The 15483-nt window shown below is 37.9% G+C and overlaps 1 protein-coding gene across 1 annotated transcript; it reads right to left on the bottom strand.

Moving 5' to 3' along the window:
• Positions 1-876: 876 nt before the first annotated feature.
• CACYBP (calcyclin binding protein) lies at positions 877-14018 on the bottom strand. Its single transcript, XM_063105157.1, has 6 exons — positions 13901-14018; positions 9187-9406; positions 7849-7945; positions 7488-7587; positions 5918-6015; positions 877-4394 (listed from the first exon to the last, which is right to left on the bottom strand). Exons 1-6 carry the CDS (start codon positions 13919-13921, stop codon positions 4238-4240), a joined length of 693 nt encoding a protein of 230 aa, XP_062961227.1. The 5' UTR covers positions 13922-14018; the 3' UTR covers positions 877-4237.
• Between the last annotated feature and the right edge of the window lie 1465 nt (positions 14019-15483).

The following is a 15483-nucleotide window of genomic DNA, read 5'->3' as shown; positions in this document are numbered from 1 at the left end:
GTGTCATCCAATGGAGAAGTCTAACCTACAGCTGGACAGCAAAAGTCTAGAACTCAGTTGAAGAGGAAGTTATGAGGGAATTATCATGATATACCTTGGTTTCATATTTCCTAAATTTATGACAATCTACCAAGTGCAATGCTGTAGCTAGTATCTCAACTAGTAACTAGGGTCAATCAAATCATAACTACAACAATCACATTTGCTGACTTCTGGCATATCATGATTGATAGGACACCCCCACCTTTTGGTTGGTTGGTTTGAATAAGCCCAAGCTTGATCCATATATTCTATTTGGTTGCTATGTCTCTTAAATTACTTTCATCCCACAAGCCCCTACTTTCACTTTGTTTTATGTCATTTGTTGCAGAAACCAGGCCATTTGTCCTGTAGAATGTCTGACACTTGGCTGTTTGGTTCATGTGTCCTTTTATTCCACTGTCCTCCAAATTTCCTGTAAATTGGTAGTTAACATTCAGAGGCTGGACTAGATTCAGGTTTTTTAGGGATGAATTTTCACTAGCAGTGTTGTGTACTCTGTCACACCACATTTGAAGGCACATATCTGGTTGTCTAACATTTAATGATGCTTAGATTGATCAGTGGGTTCAGGTGGGGTCAGCCTGATCCCTGCATTTGAAGTTCATCCTTCATTAACCTGTCACCTATTCTTAACCACATTTCATTGATGATCATTACCTTGATCTATTATTTCATCATGGTTGCAATGGTGTCTAATTCCATTATTTTCTCTGAATTGGTTGGAATTTGTCTGTAAAACTTTCCCTTAACAATTTATTTCCCTGAAAGACATACCAAGATAAATGCATGACTCTTTATCAATCTTCAAGATAAGTGACATGGTGCTCAGGCCAATGAAAATGGTAACAAATCATTTATTTTTCACTTATGAAATTACAGATTTTGTATACACTTAATGTTTCAATCCACTCCAGTCTTTATTCTTTTCGATACTCGCATTATCAATGGGAGTCCCTTGACTCCTGTACCCTGTTGCCTTGGTACAGGATTATTTAATATTTCTTGCTTTCTAGAATAAGGTAACCCAGGCCTACCTTGTACATTTCCTGCCTCAAGACTTTTTTCAAGAGTCCCTAGTCCTTTTAGTAGGAAATGGTGTTTAGTTTAGAGATCACACTGAGCACTACGGGGTGCTCACTGCTACTGAAGTCATTATTACATTTATGTCCTTTTGGTGGGCCTTGCTAGAAAATTGTTTTTTAAAGATAAAAATGGTGAGTTTATACTGATTTTCTCTTTTACATGAAAATCTTATCAACTAATGACATTAACCTGTTTATCTTTATCATAAAATACTTTAAGTTTCAATATGCTACTAACTTACTAATAACAATATTAACAAATTGTAGTTTAAGACTCCAGAATCAGTTTAAGACTTGATTCTGTCTTTAGAATCCATTTCACTACAATGGACTGTTGAAATTCCTGTGATTTAAAGTTATTTGAAAGAAACTTGTTTATACTGCTGCCAAATTGATAGATTTGGTTTGAATGTGTTCCTCCAAAATTCATGTTGAATCTTAATTTCCAATGTAACAGCATTAAGAGGTGGAGCCTTTTGGAAGTGATTAGGCCAAGTGAGCTCCACGCTCATGGATAGGATTAATGCCCTTAGGGCTCCAGGGAGTGAGTTTGTCCCTTTTACCCTTCCACCACATGAGAGTACTATGAGAAGGCATCTTGGAAGCAGAAAGCAAACCCTTATCAGACACCAAATCTGCAGTTACCCTGATCTTAGACTTCCCAGCCTCCAGAATTGTAAGAAATAAATTTCTATAAATTGTTCAGTCTAAGGTATTTGGACATAGCAGCAAAAATGAACTAAGACATGTTAGGTTTGTCTTTCAAGTATTATGGTTTTGGGGTTTTTTAATTTTTTTTATTTTGGGGGTGGGGGAGCAGCAGCTTGTTGGTGCAGGGATTCAAACCCTTAACCTTGGTGTTATAACAAGGGTTATTTTTTACTTACTTTTTCAATTATTTCCATTTCAGATGGTTCTAAAGTCAAAACTGTAGAAAAAGGTATATTCACGTTAAGTATTGCTTCCACTCCCATCTCCTTCCTTCCCCTATCAGTAATGATTTTTATTAGTTTTGGGTTTACTCTCCCAGTTTTTTTGAAATGCAAATATATATGTATGTGTATGTATTCACATTTCTCACCTTTTCTTACAAAAGGGCAGTACATATACCATAAATAACCTTCTGCACTTTGCTTTTCCAATTATTCTATCCTGGTGATCATTCTACATCAGCATGCAGAGATCACCATTTCTTTTTATGACTGTAAATATTCCCTTATGTGGATCTACCACAATATGTTCAACTAGTCCCATTATTAGATATTTGGGTGTTTCCAATCTTTTGCATATATCATTCCAAATCTTTGGCAATGTATCTTTCAGATAGAGCCTAGAAGTAGAATTTTGAGTCAGAGCATAAATGCACATGTAATTGTTAGATACCAAATACCCCTCCATATGAGTTTCAACCTTTTCATTCCATTCTCATTTATGTGTCCCTATTTCTCCATAGCCTTAACACTTCATATGATCAATTTTAAACTTCAGGAGTTTGTCCAGTGAATTGGTAAAAAAAAAAAAAAAAAAAAAAAAACTGGCTTTTTTAGCATTTCTCTTCTCAACAAGGTGAGCATCTTTTCATGCTGAAAAGTCATTTACATTTCTTTTTCTATGAACTGTTTGTTCATAGTTTTTGGAATCCTCTCAATGTGTCATTTGTTTTTGGTTATGGGGTTTATCTTGCCATGTAAACATTTATGCCATGTAAACATTTATTTTTATGTAGTTAAAACTGATCAATATTTAGTTTTATTCCTTTTAGATTTTAAGCCACATAGTGTAGTTTTCCTCCACTCTTGGGTTATAATGGAACTCCATCCATGTCTCCTAGTACTTGTATGCTTCCATTTTTACATTTCTACCTTTGATCTGTTTGGAATGTATCCATATGGCTATTCTTACTTAACTGAATATCCTTAAAAACCCATCTTGCCTCCACTGTTTTGAAATGCCACTTTTACTGTACTCTAAAACTTACACATGTATTGTTTTTCTGTTCTGTACCATTTGGCCTGTTTATTCATGTGCCAACACCTCAATTACAGACGCATTATAATGTTTCAATATTTGCTAACAGCTATCCTATTTATAAGCTATTTCTGTATGTTAATTTTAAATCCTACCACTTTTACCAAATTCTCATATAAGCTGCAGTAGGTTTGGTTGATTCTTTTGGGTTTTTCCTCTATGTGTTTGCTTTCTCTTATCTAACTGCACTGGCTAATACCTCCAGTACAATGTAGTAATGGAGACCACAGGCACCTTTCTCTGGCTCCTGATTTTAGGGAAAATAAATAATTCTCCCTAAAACAAACAATTCCTTCTAAAAGCTTGACTTTTCTGATATACTTCTGGACAAACATAGTAAAACTATTCTACTGAATAAAAAATTAACTTTATCGAACCCAAGAATAGATGGGTTTTCAAATTAACTATTTTTGCTTTATGGTTATTACTTTTGTAAACCATCTGATCCATGGCAAAACTTACTACATGGTACTATACAAAGATGCTTGTCTATTCTTTTACGTTTAGATTTAGTTTCAATTCCACATTCATAAACAAATATATTTAAATCTAGGTAGAAACACTTATGATTGGATTATTAGTGCATGGTAATGCATGGTATATGCACTGCTTAAGCTGGCAATAAGGGATCAACCACTCCACTAGCAACCTTCAAGCACAGGTACAAATTTGCATTTTATGCAAAAATTCAAGTTTTACTCTTACTTATTCTTACATTGGAGGGAGCTGGGGTCAGTAACTTAAAGGCAAACAAATACTTGTTTTCTCTTAGCTGAACAAATTATACACAACATAGCGTTTACATTAGGTAAGACTTGCTTTTTACATTTCACATCAGAATGCAATATAACCCTTTCTTGAACAAAATGAGCAGGGTACTAATGAAATCATCTTTGGAGGAAGTATTTAATAAGCATATTTTATTTAAATAAATCCTCCAGAAGGAAATGGCAAATTCACTGCCTTTACTTAGAAGAAGGCATGTAAGTAGTTATCTGTCAAATTTATAGGTGGAGCTCACCAACATTCCCTTATTGGAAACATCAGTATTTCCACATCACAGTTCCCAAAATGACTTTAAAATCTCAAAATTCTGTGTCTCCTTTGGCTTGCTTCTCTCTTGATTCCACCCAGGCCTTGTTAATGGTTCGCTTCATATCATCATCTCCATCTTCATAAATTTTCTTTAGAACATTCATCAATCCCTCACTAGGATCTGTTTCAGTGTCGTAGGAGGGCTTTCTGTTAAAAAAACATACACAATAATGGAGAAATGAAAGCATGAAAAGATACAATTCAGGTTGGTAACACTGGCAGGGAATGGAGGGGTGGAGACAACAGGAAGACAGATACAATCAAAACAGAATGCACAAATTCATCTTAATGCAAACAATACACACACACACACACACACACACACACACACACACACACACACTTAGTGCATGAAAGAGTGATAATCAAAATGGTAAGGGGTTACCTTGAGGCAGTGGGATTTCAGGTGATTTTTAGCAGATAAAATAAGTAAATAAGCATTTACTTTTCTGACTTGTTTTAATTTTTAAAAGCATGTTTCTTCATATAATTTGAAAAATACTTTCGAGGGAAAACACAAACATATATTTCACATGGATACATACTAAAGAAGCGCATACATTTTTAATTAGAAAAGCCTGAGATACTTGAATCTGGGCCTGATGGTGAGAGCACACTCTTTGATCAATGCAGCCAGTTCAATGAAATGTCCAAACTGGGTCAATTAACTTTACATTTAATTATTCATTCAATTTATTTATAAAGTGCCCAATTCTATACTGGGCACTAGGGATAAAATAAGAATAAGACAGATGTAGTCAGGTAATTCAGTCTAGATTTAAAATCAATTCCCTGGATAGTCTGATATGTTTAACTCTAGCCAACCATATCCCAAATGAATGCTGGCTATCAGAAGAGAAGAGAGAAATGCGGACAGCTAACTGACTCAATGCAGTACAGTACCACTGCAAGAGAAAATTTAAAGCAGAGGACCAACTGACCTAGGATGGTTGCATCTTTGAATTTTAAAACAGTCATTATTAAGAAGGATAAAAATACTTTTTCATTCTAAACCAGTAATAATGAAATTACTATATTATTATTATTATTGTTGCTGTTGTTTTTGGTTGCTGGCCAGTATGGCGATCTGCATCCTTGACCTTGGTGTTATCAACACCATGTTCTAACCAAGAAAGCTAACTGGCCAGCCCTGAAACTAACTATATTAAACTAATTAATTAAACTAACTACTAATTAAAAAACATACCTGGGTATCTAAACCTCTCTGGAACTACTGAAATAGAATATCTAGGAAAGGGCACAGTATCTGCATGGAAGAACTACTGTGTCTAGGGTTAAAAACCACTGCTAAGGAGCCAACCATAATTACAAAGACCTTCTTAAAAAGCAACCTGCTGGACATGTGCCCTCTTCAGGTAGGTTTTAACAGTTGAAAACAGACACATAAGATTAATCGGTTAGACAGTGGCCATCAAGAGGTAAATGGTCCAATTACAGTCTATACAACTCAATTATCCCTAAAAACAAACTATTAAAAATCTATAATCCTTAGTGCTGGCCAGTTAGCTCAGTTGGTTAGAATGTGGTATTATAACACCATGGTCAAGAGTTTGCATGCCTGTCCCAACCAGCTGCCCGCCCCCCAAAATAAATCTATAATCCCAACAAAGAATACATTAAAATTCTTAAAGAAATGAATATAGACTTACTCTTTCTCTTTACACTCTTTTTCAACCTGAGTCAGGTAGTCCCACCGTGTGTTTTCTGCTTTTTTTCTACATAAGATAATAATTGTATCAGTCTTGACCTAGAAGAAAAAGCAGCAAAACAGGTACAACTTAGAACATGTGGAGATAAACACAAATATTCAGAAAACAATTATTTACTCAGTTTATCAAGTGCCTCATATGTGTAGGATTTATTCTACATGCTAGCCATACTTTTATGAATAGGCCAAAATCTGAACACCTACGGAGCGGAAAGACCATAAAGAATACTTGAATGCCTTCAAATACTAATAAACTGCTATAAATACAAAGAAAATATTAATGGGGGGTAGGGGTAGCAACTTCATTAGGAAGACCTCTCTGAGGCAAAATATGAGCTGAAGCCAAAGATCTGGGAGAAGGGCATTCTAGGCAGTTGACACAGCAAGCGGAATGACTCCAAAACAGGATGATCCTGGTACGCCTGAAAAAAGGAGGAGTGGCTGGATTCTAGTGACTGAAAGAAAGAGTAATACAGTAAGAGGGGTCAGGGCTAAGCAGGAAACCAGATCACATAAGGCAGTTTGGGGTAAGATAAGGCATTTGGAAGATGCAGAAGGGGAAAGAGCAATATACTACTCTGTCGACAATGATCAGTGTAATTCCTAGGAATCTTGAGAATTCCTTCACCTACAGGATTACTGGATGAAGACTGCAGTAAGACACAAGCTAATCAGTACATTACATTTCAGTATCACCTTAAAGCTGCTATGTAACTATATGTAAACACAGATGGCAGAATGGCATGTCTCTATACCTGTAACATTAAACCTCATTTATTCAAATTATGTAGAAAAGTGGGATTGGATTGTCTGAATGAGTGACAAGTATGAATAATAGTTCTTTAAAAGATAGTTTTGTTATTTTCAGAACTTAGTATACTAACTCTAACTAGGCTAAGCGCTTAAGACCACCTTTAATGTATCAAAAACTTATGCATATTGCTTCTAACAATAGCTTCCATTAATTTAAGCACTTTACATACAGTATTTCATTTCAGTATATCATTTCAATTTTGTGAATAACTACCATTGTACAAATGGAGAAACTGAGGCACAGAGTGATTAAGTAAGCTGCCAAAGGTCACAACTAGTAAGTTGTAAAGCTGACACTGAACTCAAATCTCACTCAACCACTTCAAAAGTTCATTCCCCTCCTGATTTTAATACAATACTCTTATAATAGTCTATTCTTCTACAATAAGAATTGGCAATCTTTTTCTGTAAAGAACCAGATAGTAAATATTTTAGGTTTCATGGGCTATATGATCTGTTGCAGCTACTTAATTTTACCATAATAGCACAAAAGCAGCCACAAACACCACAAGCAAATAAGCATGTTCCAATAAAACATTATTTATAAAACAGGCAGTGCGCTATAGTTTGCTGGTCCCTGTTACAGAGGATAAATTAATTATAGTTCATCTTAATTCTAAATCAGCCAGGTCCAACTTAATAAGGCTTCATAGTATTATGACCAAAAAAAAAAAACCAAAAAAACAAAACACACTTACTTTTTTTGAACTGCCTTCCACGGAGATGGGTTTCAAAAGATTGTTCACAATCATAGAGTAACTCTTCCCATTTAGATTCTTCACCAAAAGATCAAATGACCTACAACACAATAGTGAATACATTATCTTCTGGTTCTATGAACGGTACTCTACAGTCCTTATGAAAAAAAGCCACCAGTTTTATTTCAGGGTGTGCATTTGGCTATCCCAGAAGATTTAACACTCACCTCTTCAAAGGAGGTGAAAAGGGTAAATAACTCTAAATTTAAACAGAATTTTAGAAACTGCAAGGAAATGAGTCCGTTATAAGACAATCTGACTCTTAATGACCACTGTCTTTCCCAATATAATGAGAACTCACCTCTCTGTGAAATGTACCTGCACATTCTCAGTGGGAACTTGATGAATTCCAGTTAAGGTAATGTAGATTTTCACAAACTTATCTGACTGATCCCATCCTAGCAACAACAAAAAAAAAGATGAGTAAGTCTCTGAAACTAAATCAAGAACAGCAAATGCATGTGGTTCATAACAAAACTCAGTAAAATAAAAATATAAATATTCAGTAATAGAAACATGAAAAAAATCTTCTAGACTGAGAAACTGAGTCTCAAAACTGTTACATATCAAAGAGAGTCCTAAAGAGTTCTGTAAAACTTCATGTAGTTTTGTCTCATTCGTTCAATCCATCCTCCATATGGACCAGTTTCTCCCTAAATACAAATCTCTATTTCTGGTTAAAATGCCATAATCCGAACATCTTCAGACCAGTTTCCTATAGTCACCTGAGTACATAGTGCATCTCCCATAGTAATATAGTACATCTCTTAAGCACGACACACACTGCTTTTCACTATTAGAATACTCAAAACACATCATGATTTTCAAGGCTCTAGTCATGTCCTCTGCTCATGCTGTTCCCTTCCTTTTGGGCTTGCTGAACACACTCACCCTTCAAACTCAAACTTAAATGTCTCTTCCAATTCTTCCTGACTATTCCTCACCTCCACAATTATTTCAACAGCTATATTTTCATAATACTTTAAAAATCTCTATTTAGTTTAGTTAAGCAAATATTTATCAAGTACCTACTATGTTCTAGAAACTGTGAGCATTAAGAAAAATGACTGTCCCTGCCCTCATGACAGTTCATCACTCAGATTCAAGGTGCATTGCTTCCAGAGCAAAAAACTTTACACTCCACTGAGGGAAAATAGTATCACTACATTATTATGGTATTAGTTGTATGTCTGTGTCCCAACCACACCATGAGCACGGTCTTAGCCACTGTTCTGTATCCACAAGTCCAAACACAACAGGGCACATGTTAAGTGCTCAAAAACATTTCTTGAATTTAATTGGATTCCTTTCCTCTGTTAATCTTGGTGGTTGTTTGGCAGAGTGACGTGTAAAACATGATTTAAAAACAACAACACAGCTGTGTTCCATATATACTGAATGTATTTCAGAATAGGATCCTTCTTCATTGTTACTCATCATCTTTGTACTAAATCATCTTACTTTCTTGTTAACTTCTAGAATGTATCCTTTCTTTTTTATCTCATAAAAAATAAAACATCTTATTAAATAAAAATGGATAGGTCCTCTGCCAAGCCACCAAAAATTAATTAGTGGGTCACACAACTGAATCAATTGCTCAGAGGTAGAAAGAACTGGAGGTAGAGGAGTCAAGTCATACCATAATTACTGATTTTCACTGTATATCCTGTTGTAATGGGAGCAACCACAGCAGCTGGCTTTTCACTATCAAGAAGTTCTGCCTTCCTCTGAGATTTCTGTTGCATCTTGTTCTTGATTTCTGTCTCAATCTTGGATTTTTCAGCTGTAAGGGCATCACGTGCTCTTTTCCTAGTGGCCTTTTCCAGCAACATCTTTACCTCTTCTAGATCTTTCTGTAGCTGTGTTAAAAATAAAAAGGTAACTTAGCTATTATAAATAAGCTAGTGGTTTGATATTGTGCCCATTACCCATTTCAGTTTACTAAAATGAAGCATAAGAATTGAGAGGTTCATCTAAATTTTCTAGAATTGAGTTACATCTTCGATTCTGTCCTCTGGCTTCTTGAACTGTAAATAACTCAATATTCCTTTTTTTAAAGAAAAACTTAAGATTAAGTAATCAAGCCTAAATTTTCCAGTTTGGTAGACTCACCTGTCTTTGTTTCAGAACATATTATTTAAAATAAACGTAGATCAAAGAAATAATTTTTTTTTTTTTTTTTAAAAGATGACCGGTAAGGGGATCTTAACCCTTAACTTGGTGTTGTCAGCACCACGCTCAGCCAGTGAGCGAACCGGCCATCCGTATATGGGATCCGAACCCGGGGCCTTGGTGTTATCAGCACCGCACTCTCCCGAGTGAGCCATGGGCCGGCCCAAAGAAATAATTTTTTTAAAAAGGAGTTCAAAGATTTCCTTCTAACATCCAGTCCTACTGTTATCAGATGTTAGAAATTTTTAAAACATTAAAGTAAAAGAGAGGAGAGAATACATGCTGACCCCGGTGAAATGCTATGGCCACTTTACTGCTCTGCTTTCTGTCATTGATTGCTCCTCATTGATCTTCCTACTCCAAATACCACACATTAAAAAAATCTAAATTTTTAAGACAAAAGATAAAAAAAAAAAAAAAAATTCTGCTTTTAAGAAAAAGTCTTGTTCTAAGTCAATTTTACAGCCAGAAGTCTAGGAGTTGGTTGTGCAGAAGAAGGAAAAACCCAGACAAATGATCCAAAATGCAATATATTCCTGTTGTTTTCTTTTCATGCTTATACATTACCTATTGAAGTCATTTCTTTCCAGAGATAGAGCCAACATTTTATGAAGTTCAAGAGTTAAAGACACTGTTAGAAAATGGTCTTAAACATTTTCCCCCAATTATCCTCTGACATATTTCAATGCATAAGATCTTTCCAAACAACTGATTCATTTTTCCTAAAATGACTTTACATTCTGGCTCAAGATAATAAAAAAGGCTCAATATAAAAATCTTTAAATGCTTGATAACTCAGTATAACATCAGAAGCACAACAGAGTTTGAAAGCCTTTATGTTTCTTAACAGTCTTATAAAATGCAGAAAGAGAACAACTAATACTTCTCTTTAACCCCAACTCTTTTATCTCATTTAACTCAGAAGCCCTTCTTTTGCCTATCTATAACAGATAACATGGTATTAAAAAGTCCAACTGTGCCCAGCCTCCTGTCTACATTCTCAAAAGAAAAACTCATATCACTAAGACAAAAAAAATTGCAGACTCATCTTTTGAGCACAGAATCAACACATTTTAGTTCAAAATTCACGGTGATTTTAATACCAACATAAAAAAACACTGAAAATAAAATTAGTACTTTTGTTCTAATGTAGAGATTTAGTTAACAAAAATAAACAGAAAGGATAGGTATCAAATATAAATAAGAGGTTTTGCTTTTTGACTGGAATAGGAATCCTTTTTCTAGCAGACCCAGAAAAGAACTAAAAGTTAAGCAAGGTATTCCCCCTAAATGCTGAATTCCTAGACCCTCTTTATTGCCAGTTTTGGCTGTAAAGTACTCTCTTGTAAGGCATCCACTGAAGCAGCTTACAAAAGGCCTGTTTTAGGTAGTTCCTGAATTCTCTGAAACCAGCAAAGGTGATCCATTTGGTGCATACCTACTTTAACATATCCTGGATAGTTTTTTATCTAATTTATCTTATAATTTTCCTTGCCTTGTTGGCATGCATTTGTTTTAACATGCAAAAATCTATCTCCCTTTTTTTCTTACCCATAAAGACACTCAAACTTTATCTTCTATTTCTACTCCTTCACTAGGAGGCATTAAAACCAAAGTGCCTTCAGAAGTAGAGAGTAGAATAGTAATTAGGAGACTGGTAAGAGGAAGGGACTGGGGGATGAGGGCATGGGGAGAGAGCAGTAAACCGATACGAAACTGTACTGAGATAGGAAGAACAAGACCTAGTGTCCTATAGCAACATAGGGAGAGGAGACAAATGTTTTGATGGATATAGTCATTGCATTCCGTATAAATGTACCTAAATATGCCATTGTATTCCATAAATATATACAATTACCATGAGTCAAATAGGAAAAAATAAATTTAAAAAAAATTTCAGAGATAGAAATAGGTTAGAGGTTACCAGAAACTGGGGGAAAGGAATAATGAGAAGTTACGGATTAATGGGTACAGAGTTTATGTTTGGGATGACGAAAAGTTTTGGAAAGAGAGGTGGTGGTCACACAGCATTGTGACTGTAATGAATCCACAGAACTATATATTTAAAAATACTTAAAATAGGAATACTTATGTTATATATACTACCACAACAAAAAACACCCCCCCTCAAACCAAAATACCTCAAAAATGGGCAAAGGACTTGAACAGACATTTCTCCAAAGATATACAAATAGCCACCAAGCATACAAAAAGATGCTCAACATCTTTAGTAATTAGGGAAATGCTCATCAAATCCACAAGACACCAGTACACACACACTAGGATGGTGTCATAAAAATAAAACCCAGAAAACAGCAAATATTGATGAGGATGTTGAGAAATTGGAACCTTAATGAGGGTACTTCAAAAAGTTCACGAAAAGATACTTCTAATCTTTTAATTCTATTTTTCCAGAGCTTTCTGAAGTACCCTGGTACATTTCTTATGAAAATGGAAAACGGTGCAACCACTCTGGAAATGTTCTACTAGTTTCTCAAAAGTTAAGAGTTACCATATGACCCTGCAATTCCACTTCTAGGTATACCTGAGAGAGCTGAAAACATGTCCACGCAAAAACCTATACCCATGTATTCACAGCAGCATTATTCACAATAGTAAGGAGAAACAAATGTCAATCAACTCATGAACAAAATATGCTACATCCACACAACAGACTATTATTCAGGCAAAAAAAAAAAAAAAAAAAAAAATGCAAAGGTGTACTGGTGCATGCTACTCCATGGATGGACTTTAAAACATTATGCTCAGTTAGAGGAGCCATAAAATAAAAGCCCACATACAGTATGATTCCACTCACATGAAATGCCCAGAATAGGCAAATCCATAGAGACAGAAAATAGATTACTGGCTGCAGGGGCTGGGGGGAAAGGGAAATGGCGAATGATTGTTTAAATGGATTTCCTTTTTGGGGTGATGAAAATGTTCTGGACCTAGAGAGAGGTGATGGTTGCAAAACATTGTGAATATACTAAAATCCACTCATTTGTACACTTTAAAATTGTTAAAAATGATAAATTTTATCTCAAACAAAACAAAAACCAAGTGTTCTAAATGTATATTTCTAAGTACCTAAATTGAGAAAGTCCCCTTACTTTAAAAAGGATTAATTCTGAGCTATCCATATGTATGATTGTAAAGCCACCTCAGAGGTTCTCTCCTCAGGGCACATGGTAGACAAGGCCTATCCTAAACTTGTGGCAAAATAACCAGATTAATAATTAAACACACACATCCGATCATTTTTCTTCATTTAAAGCAAATTTTCTGACTTAAAACAGACGAATTGGAGATTTCCAGGTATCTATTCTTCATAGAGGAAAAAAATTCCGGAAAGCAAATCTAGCCAATAGATACCCCACACTTTACTGTGAATAGCAGTATCAAGTACTGACCCCCCTACTTAAGCCAGAAAACGAGCAATGCAAGTATCATTATTCCCATTTTGCAACTGAGCAAACGTAAGTCTCCATGAAGTTAACTTGCTCACGATGAATTTATAGACCTTAAAAAATGGCCATTCAATGTCCAACCACTAGTTACAGCTTTCCAATTATTTATTTTAAAAAGTACATATCGCTAAGCACTGGTTTAAACATTTAGAAATAATCTTCATAAAACCCTGAGAAATAGATACTGCTGTGGCACAGAGGAGCAGCAACTTCCTCAAAGTAACACAGCTACTCGTATGTGTAGAGAAAACAGGACTAAGAGAATTAAAATGCTGGGACCAAGAACTTCTCACCTTCTAACTGCCCTCCACCACGGAATGACACGCAGTTTTTGCAAACAACTTTGATTTAAAGCTTTCTGTCCTCCGGCTAATAAAACGGGAGCGGAAAGGGACTGAGGAAAACGTGGAGGTGACCAGCTCTCACTGATCCACCATCAATGCTACCTGCAGTCGAGAATCACAACACACCCCGCTCATCCGCACCGCGACCGCGGGCCGAGTCGGCCCGGGGGGCCGCGGCAGGTGGGTGCGGTGGGAGGTTGAGGGCCAGCGCGGGGACCCGCCGAAGCAGGAAGGGGCTAGGGAGGCGGCCCCGGGGAAGGTGCGGCCGACCGCCGCGGGATCGGGTCGCCGCAGGGCGGTGGGGGCAAGCGACCGGAGACGGAGCTCCAGAAGGGGCGAGGGAAGAAAATGAGGCCGGGATCCTTACCTCTTCCAAAGCTGAAGCCATGGCCGGGCTGGGTCAGGGCGAAGGCCGGAGCTGCAGCCGCGCAGAGAAGGGACCAGGAAACGCCGCACTGAGCGCGCCCACCCCTGCCGCAGACCCCACCGGCACCAGTCGCAGTGCCCGCAGCCCGGACGCACACCCTACCCGAGCGAGAAGACGGCCCGCCTCCCTCACGCGGTGCCTCTGGAACCTTCGCGAGGCCGCCGTCGCCGCCCACCCCGAGCACCACCCTCTTCGCTCAGCCCCGCCCCGCCGAGCCTCCTAGCAATGCTCAACTCTCGCGAGCTAATCGGCGGTGCGAGAGCAGTAACGCCTCTTCCTGCCCGCCCGGGAAACTGTACCGCGTTTGCCTTAGCTGCGCAGTCGTAGGTGGGAACAGCGACCTTAACACAGCCCCGGAAATGACGTACCACTCTGCGGCCTCACGGCGGAAATTGACTAGAGAGTCGGCTGCTTCCGTCCTCTCTAGGTCACCAAGACAACCAAACAGCCAACTTGCTTAAAGGTAGCTTGTGAGCCCCCCACAGAAAAGGATAAAAAAGAGGGAGAAGGAGCAACCTAATTATGTTAAAGCGGTCAAGAAAGAACATATAAACGTGGGGGATTCCTAAAGGGAAGCTTGATTTTCAGTGGGCTCTGACGTGCTGGAGACGTCACCACGAACTAGCGTCTCCGACGTGGTGGCGTCATCGCGTGCCGCGGTAGGACGTGGGGCTACGCTGGCCACGTCACAGGGCCCTGTGCAGCAAGCCGGGGTTAGGGCTGCTAAGAAAAGGCACCTTATGTGGCCACAGTGTATTTTGCGGGGAGCGGCTGGTCGGTACAGGGATCTGAACCCTTGACTTTGGTTGGGGCCGCAATTTTGGTCTGGCCGTTTTCTCGTGGGCAGCTGAAGAATGCTTTCCTGATTCCTTGGCCCCTTTCACTGACCGTTCCTCGATCCTCTAGAACTTACCCGGGTTTGGATTCCATGTGAGTGCGCCTGTTGACCGTCGGAGGAAATGTGGTAGAATGACTTTTCTTGGTATTCTCCTCCTCTCCTGTTGCTAGCAGTCCCGCTCAGTAAAACCCCGGAGAAACCCACTTTTCAAGTCATTTAAGTCTTTGGCAGCCTAAACATTTGCAACACAGCTGTGAAAACATAAAGTCGCCCCAGAGAGGTCAAATATCCCGCACGCAGCTTTATAGATCGCCCAAGGTAGCGATTAAAGTCAGCATGTTAGGAGAGGAAAAAAAGCTGCTGGAGAAATGCGGGATGACCGTTATCGTAGTAAATCGCATGTACGGTACAAAAACAGACTAATTACCGCAACACACAACGTGCGTGAATCTCACAAAAAACGGCGTCAAGGAAAAGAAGCCAGACAGGAGAGTTCATGTTGTTTGGTTCCATTTGAATGAGGTCTAAAAACAGCAAAACTGTTCAGCTTATGGTGTTAAAAAATGATAGTCTTTCTTTGGGGTGGGGAAGACAATGACGGAAAGGAGCCACCAGAGGGGGCTTTTCAGGTGGTTATTTTGTTGAATCGAATTCTGGGTTATAGGTGTGTTCACTTTGTAGAAAT

This window comes from Cynocephalus volans, chromosome 8 (genome assembly GCF_027409185.1).
Source record: "Cynocephalus volans isolate mCynVol1 chromosome 8, mCynVol1.pri, whole genome shotgun sequence".
NCBI lineage: Eukaryota > Metazoa > Chordata > Mammalia > Dermoptera > Cynocephalidae > Cynocephalus > Cynocephalus volans.
The sequence above is the reverse complement of the archived record's forward strand: the minus strand, read 5'-3'. Positions and strand labels throughout refer to the sequence as shown.